The sequence below is a fragment of the Mus caroli genome, chromosome 7, assembly GCF_900094665.2.
Source record: "Mus caroli chromosome 7, CAROLI_EIJ_v1.1, whole genome shotgun sequence".
In the NCBI taxonomy this organism is placed as follows: domain Eukaryota; kingdom Metazoa; phylum Chordata; class Mammalia; order Rodentia; family Muridae; genus Mus; species Mus caroli.
The window spans coordinates 91,346,119-91,353,497 of record NC_034576.1 but is presented as its reverse complement, the minus strand read 5'-3'; the positions used below and the strand labels follow the sequence as shown (position 1 = coordinate 91,353,497).

The following is a 7,379-nucleotide window of genomic DNA, read 5'->3' as shown; positions in this document are numbered from 1 at the left end:
AATGTGTTTGGGAGTCAAAATTAAATGGTGACTTGACAATGTTTTTCTTGGAAAGTTTTATATACACATGCAGACAAACAGAATTACATACAAAGATATGTGTAGATAGTCCCACAAGTAAAAATATACCTATGAATTTACACACACACACACACACACACACACACACACACACACACACACACACAAAGACATACACACCCCTTGTCAATTTTATATGTATAACATTAATATGTATAACATTAACAGCAACCAGACAGATAGATTAAAAGATACTCTGTCTAGCAAAAAAAAAAAAAAAAATCAGTGATCCCCGTGATGTTTTTAAAAAGTTAATACTTACATATTAAAAGGTATATGTAGAGGTCTTTGGGTGGAACAGTATCTCTGCTTAGGTTGTGGTTGATTTATTTTAATTTATTATTCAGTGATCATATTTCAAATGTATGTATAATTCAGAACTTAAGTTATAACAAGGCTATAGCATTCTCAGGAAGCACCACTAGGACAACATTTTAAGCATTTGAAGGGGAATAAGCTTGAAGTCATATCATGTTTTGCTTTTTAATGTCTTCCAAAAAGTAACTGGCTTCACAAACATCAACTATAACGGGATTTAGACAACTGAGAAGCAGGCAAGTATATTTTAAAATGCTAAAATAAAACACATTTATACAAGTACAAAGCGAAACAATGCTGATAAAAATGTTAAAATTTATGAAAAAATCATTTGCAATTCACATCAAAATAATTTAACATTCTCTATTATTTTAATAGTACAAGCTGCAACAACAACAAAAAAGAACAGAGTGTGCACACAGTTTTAAAACCAAATCAGTTCTGAGTGCAGGAAAAATTAAGTACAAGCACTTGTAGCCCACACAAGTATTTTAGTATTGGCACCATCTCTCTAAACATCTATATTCTATATAGATTTCTAATTACAACATCACCAGCAGCTGCCATTGAATTCTAGAAAGACACACAATATACATAGTATATTTGTTCACATTGGGAAGATCAGTGAAATCCAGCCAACTGTTTTATACATGCCCCATTCTTCAATAGATATCAGAGATTCTCCCAGGCCTCATACCCTCTTCAAAGCAAATTCTGAATTATCTTTATGCTTTCACTGATCTGTATTTTTTTCACAGTATAAAATTGTAAATGGTAGCTATAGAGATTCTGACAGCTTGAGGGTTATTAATAAGCTGTTGCTAAATGTGAACTCATATAATAACTTTGAAGTCTCCAGACCATGTACATTTTGCTGGGAGACTAGCACAGGATTTTTTTTTCTTTTTTTTTCTTTTTTTTCTTAAAAAGAGTGTTTAATTCCTGGTTTGGAAGTCACAGACTGCAGCAGAGCCATTATACAATGCATTTACAGTCATAAATAGCTCCGAGTCTTTCTGATCACTTGCTGGTATATCAGTCGTTTGAAAAAAAATTATTACGTTCAAAGATTAGCACATTTGGAGATTTCCTTTGTCTTTCTCCTTTGTGTCTGTTAATTTTCTCATGAGTTTCTTTTCTAGATTCCCTTCCTGTTCCCTATGTCTAGCCCCAGCCAAACACAGCCTCTCAGACTGACTCCACTCTTCAACAGGAAGGTGAGTAGACCTTTGAGTTTATAAACTTAATCAAACTAGGTCTTTTCTTTCTTCCCAGAACCAAATTCTCCTTTTATACCATTTTACTGGTCTTTAAAATTCTCACTGTTCTTTTTAGTTATGCATATTCCAACTGTTTATCACCAGGTATCAGGAACAGATTGTTATCAAGGAAACTCAGTAAGAATAGGTACCCAAATAAGTCGGGAAGTTTGTATCCTAGCCCTAAATTAAATGTTCAGTTCTCTTTATATTATAGTTATTACTTGGAACCTGGTATTAGAACTGGCAAAGAGAGAGTTAGCATCATTCCAAATTAAAAGATTTCAAATATGTATTACTGGTATGTGCACTATACAATATAGTCAATGGGATTGCAAATGTTATGATAACATACAGGAAAAATAATTTTATTCCTCTAATTGAATACATTTTTATTATGATTAACTATGATATCACAAGGGAATTACAGATGGGAATTGCATTAAACTTGAATTTCTAGTGGAATTCCTCATAAGGTGGTAATTTTTTAACAAAAATATGGAAATCATAGCAAAAGGATTTGTTCCTGGGAACTGTCAAAGAAATAAAATGCACATGAAAAGAAAACAGAAAACCAAAGTCAATAAAACTAAATTTATAATTCGGAAAGCAGAGCATATCCAGAAAGATATTAATTTTTAAGAAATCAGACACTAACCCCAGGCAAATGCCACCTTTTTGGTGGATACCAAGGGACATTGACATTTCAGAATCTTTACATGGGTTTTCAGGTAGAGGCAGGCATTTTCTCTTAATGAAGCTATGCAAGTTAGCTAGATTTCTTTTCTGTTTCAAGAATCTTATTACTATTTGGGATCATATTGATCTCAGTGTTATTTTCATATCTTATTTAGGAAGGCTTGATTCACTTTAAGATAATATGTTTGTGAGTTGTTGTTAGCTTTTAATGTGCTAATGTGGAAGATTTGATTTAAAATGTCAAATAAGGACAGGTAACAGAAAAGCAATGTCAATAGTTATTATAACCTTAAATATTTAAAACTGGAGAATGACAGATTATGCCAAAGTATAAACTTACTCTTTCAATTTGTTTAAATTAGATGGTAAACAAATAAACAAACAAAAACCAAGCAAACAAAAAATAAACCCAAACATCTATTAAAAAAAAACAAATGTAAAGCAACAATAAAAAAGAATGATATCAAGGATGTTGAAATAAGAATTTTAAAGTTTTATTTAAATTTCTCTCTGCCAAAAATATACTTCTGTTTCATGGCAAATCTTTCTCATAAGGCTATCTTTAATATAAGGCTGGGCCAACTGAACTTTAAATTTATAGAATACCTCTTTCTTTTATTACTATCTTTATTTAAAAGTCAAAAACATTTGGTACCTGAGGATAGCTGCAATGTGACTAATAAAAAGATGACCATAGATTCAGGTCTTGAGTTACAGTTTCTACCTATATGAGCCCACCAAATCCTATTTGTTATTGTAACTCTTTTCTGCAGTATTTAAAAAGTGACAGTATGAAGTGCACAAAACCACACTAATAACTATTTTAAAAAGTAAAGGAATAGTAATTGCTTTGCCTTTTTTTTTCTGGAATGGCTGAGAAAGACAGTGGTTGATATTAAGGTTCCTCTGCTTTAGTATTCTGTATTGCTTTGATAAAAATCTACATTTGTCATAGTTCATAGCTGCCCCGTGTAAGCAGCCAAGAAAAGATAAAATCACTACTTATGGGCATAGCCAAAACACTTGCTATGCTGACTTTCCTGTATTGAGATTCTGTTACTCTTATGAATTTCCACATCAGTCCCTCCAATTGTAATATCTTCATCAGGTCAATGGACCACTCTTCCATAGGTGGGACTGGGGGCAAAACAGCCACCAACAACAGAGGATCTCTTTGTATATATCAGGTTCTCAAATAAAGAAACAAGGAAGCTCATTGCGTATCTCACTATTTGGCTGGCAACACTAACAGAAGGGTATTTATAAGGAAGAGTGCCTGTGTATCATGAAAGAGAGCCAGGCTATAGCTCACAAATTATTATTACAAAGAGAATTTCCAGCTACACAATGCACCCCAGTGAGGGAATTAAAAAACAGTGTTCCAGAAAATATTTTTGTTTTTTGTTTTTGTTGTTGTTTTGTTTTTTGCTACTCCAGTATTGATTGGCAACATGGTGAAAGAGTCCAGAAATCTTGCACTGGTTTTCTTGATTAGTGGAATCCAGGATGCAGGCTTTTGGAAGAGTATCTCACAGCCTGTTTGGAAAGTCTCTGCTAGAAACTCTTTGTAAGTTAACACAACACTCACTACCCGTTTGTGTTACTCAGGAGACTCACAAGCTCAGTAAATACTGGGCCGGCCCTAGTTACTACTAGCTTCTCAAGGTCTACTGAATGGAGGGACCAGGGAAGGAAAAAAAAAAAAAAAAACCCAGAAAGGTTGACATTTTGGTCCCAGATTTTTTTGAGTTAGTTAGAAAATGTACATTCAATGTTTGGTGAATCAAAGACTCTTCTGGGAAAATGAAGTAAACAAACAAGACTGTCCACAGTTGCTTATTAACTCCACCTTTTGCTGTTCAGGATGTTGCTTCACACTGTTGCTGCCTCGGAGCAAAGCACTTGGTATTGTAACTGCTTAATCCACTCCTGGTCAGCACTCCAAAAAATAGAAGCAGTGTTTCTTAAAAGCCCATGTTTTCTAAGGCCACTAGAAGATAATCTGCCAGAAGATGTGTAGTTGGTGTTGTCATCGGCTGTCATGAATTAGCACTATTGATCTCATGTCTCCACTGTGTGTGCCCTTGGCATTTTTTTCACCTCAGGTTCTCTGTTGGGTGTCACTGCGCCCATCTGTGAACACCGAGGTCTGCTGTTCAGGCCTATCCCAGGGATGTTTCCAGTGGCTCACAACGATGAAGAACTCTGCGTGTAATCTCTGATGATGAGAGTGTCATATTTGGGAGAGGATGGGATGCAGAGGGCCGATTCGGAGACTGGAGAGTTTGGGGTGGTGCTCCCCGAGTCCACCGAGTCCCTGAAGGGCGATGGCGGAGTGAGGGCCACCAGCTCCTCCAGATCCGGTTTTCCTGGGGCGGCTTCAGCTCCTGCGGGCGTCTCTTGGGCAGGTGATGGCCCTGTCGCCGGCTGAGCTCCTCCTGTCACCTCGATGGCCGGCAGAGGCTGGATCTCTGCGAAGGTCGTCATGGTCGTGGGCAGCTGGATCTCTTTGGGGATCAGGTAGGAGGAGCAGATAGGGGTACCAGGGGGACCCGGCGCAGCCGCGGTGGACAACATCATGGAGTTGAGCTCCGTGATGTTGGCGGTGAAGCGTGTCACCACGCTGCTAATCTGCTCCATGAGCGAACCCTGGGATGAGCTGCTGCGTGCAGCGGTCTCCGAGTGCAGCGACGGCGCGTCGTCATCTGTGCGGCCCGCCGAGCCTGCCAGGTGGCTCAGCGTGCTGATGGGCGATGGCGAGCGCGGCCTGGCAGCCGCAGGGAAGCGCTCCTCGGCTTCTGCCACATCATAAAGCGCCTTGGGGCCGGCGTCGGGTGGTTCCGGGCCACCTGTCGCTGTGCATCCTGCGCTACCAGCACCAGCTGCACCGGGGCCAGAGCCACCACCTGCCCCTGCACCCTGCCCGCGGCTCTCTGTGCTCTTGGGGAAGGGTTTGATGACCGCTGTCTGGTTGGGGTTCTCCTTCTTGTTGATATGGACAGACAGTCGCTGCCACAGGTGCTGCCCCCGGGTGCTCTTCTCATTCTGGGCCCAAGTCACGGATTTTCCATTGGAGCTGTGGAGAGAAAAGAGTGGAGAGGTGACTCAGCATGTGCCTTAGCAGCCTTCCATGTAGCTTCCCCAATGGTGGGAGGTGATGGGGATTTGAGCAGGAAGGTCATTCTGTAGTCCTGGAAGGAATGACCCATCAGGAAAGATGGATCATTTGTGCTATTATAGCAAGCGGATCAAGTATTAGGACATAGGGCTACTTGTCAGTATTCTGCAGGCATTTAGACCTCACCATGAGCATGGATATGCTTTGTGCTGCAAATGCAAATGTGGAGGTTGGTACCATCATGATGTGTATAGAAAAGCTTGGCACAGAGCCACAGGCTTCTTAGGTTTAGCAGCTTCCAGATGGGAACATTAATTAAACCAAGACCTCAACTCACCAGCAGTTATAAGAGGGAGGAAGAGGTGAAAGAATCGAGATTACCAGGTAGTAGGCAGTAGCTCCAGCTCAGCTTTTATTCTGCGGGTGGGCATATATACTTAGGGATGGATTGCTGTGTGAACTCCTGATTTTGAAACATGGTTTTATTTAGTCTGCCTTATCTGCTGGAAAATATGAATTTAATGAACACATACATACACATTTCTAATTAATTAAAAATTTCTACACCACAGGAGTTCTTATAACTTTGATTTTTAGGCTGCAATTTGAATAATAATTCCACTAGAGAAGTTGTTGTGTATGGCCTTGAATACCTAATACAGCAATCTAAAATTTGGGTCTTGATAAGTGTTGCCTTGGTGACAGAGGTTCTGAAGGCCTTTTTCATGCTTTCTTTTCCCAGGCAGCCCCTGTGCTCTGAAGGCTACACTAAAGAGGATGTACATTATGGCTCAACTTCAGAATCTGCACCCTTCTTCATGCCAAAATGGCTGGTACATAGCCATCAGAACATAGATGCTCCTGTCAGATACATTATGGTGGTCAGAGGATAATACATGTCTTTCAGGGATAGCTCATAGAGGGATCTTTTTTGTGAATACTCATGAAGATAAATTGAAGATGAGAGGGTGCCTGCTACCTCTGGTCCAGCCAGTATTGTTCTACCAAGTATAAACAAGACATTAAAGAATGAAAACTTCTCTCTCAAGCAGTGGTTATTAAACTTAGTTTGAGTAAACTGAAGTTAACTGTTTATAAGACTCATTCAAGGAATGTATCCCACATACCACATGTGCCCTCGGGAGATTCCAGTATTCTGGATTGGGGCTGAAAGTGTCAATGTATTTTTAATAAGAAAATTATGTTTGTCCTTTCCCATTAAAGTGACTCTGCAGCATGTGTTTCACAATCTGAGAACTTCTGGTGAGAAGTTGTTCTTGTGTTTTGGTTTCACTTATTCCACTGGTGTGCTTGTTGGAGGGCACAGCTGAGTGTCAGGCAGAGGCCTAAATCCACCCATTCTGAGGTTTCCTGCTTTCGTCTACCAGAGGGCCTGAACTAAGATAGTTTCCTGACAACAGACCATCCTTTCCACAGCTTCCTTAGCAATACTCTTCTTGGCTCTTTCTCATTCTGCTTAATGCTACTCTATCATGCCTTTGCACTTTACAGCTTTGCTTTCTCTGCTCCCTCATGTGACCTCGAGTTCCGTGTAATCAGATCGGTATCTTGCAACCTAGTATTCTCCAGAATTCAGAGTGTGAAGTGACCCCCCCCCCAATACAACACATGTCTGGGAGAATGGATGAGTCATTTCCAAATTTGCAGATAGCTGTACATCTGTAGTAGCAGAGGGGTAGTGCCAGATGTTCTCTCTCCTTCTAATAGTCTCAGTACTTATGTTCTCACTTTGCATTAACCTCTCTAGGAGTTTATAATGCATTACACTTCTCTTCCAAGTGTCCACTAACTTCTGCAGCACAGCACAGCACAGCACAGCACAGCACAGCACAGCACAGCACAGCACAGCACAGCACAGCACAGCACAGCACAGCACAGCACAG

At 40.0% G+C, this 7,379-nt stretch overlaps 1 protein-coding gene across 8 annotated transcripts in view; it reads right to left on the bottom strand.

Annotated features, from left to right (window-relative positions):
• Positions 1-748: 748 nt before the first annotated feature.
• Grm5 (glutamate metabotropic receptor 5) overlaps positions 749-7,379 on the bottom strand; it is a 910,014-nt gene continuing 903,383 nt past the window's right edge. For 5 of the 8 annotated variants that reach the window (XM_029479680.1, XM_029479682.1, XM_029479683.1 and 2 more), the window contains one exon: positions 2,803-5,433. In XM_029479680.1, the coding sequence (XP_029335540.1) occupies positions 4,545-5,433 (889 nt within the window). In that variant the 3' untranslated portion in view covers positions 2,803-4,544. Of the gene's footprint in view, positions 5,434-7,379 lie in introns of all 8 variants that reach the window. The other 3 variants (XM_021167178.2, XM_021167179.2, XM_021167180.2) reach the window with 2 other exon arrangements.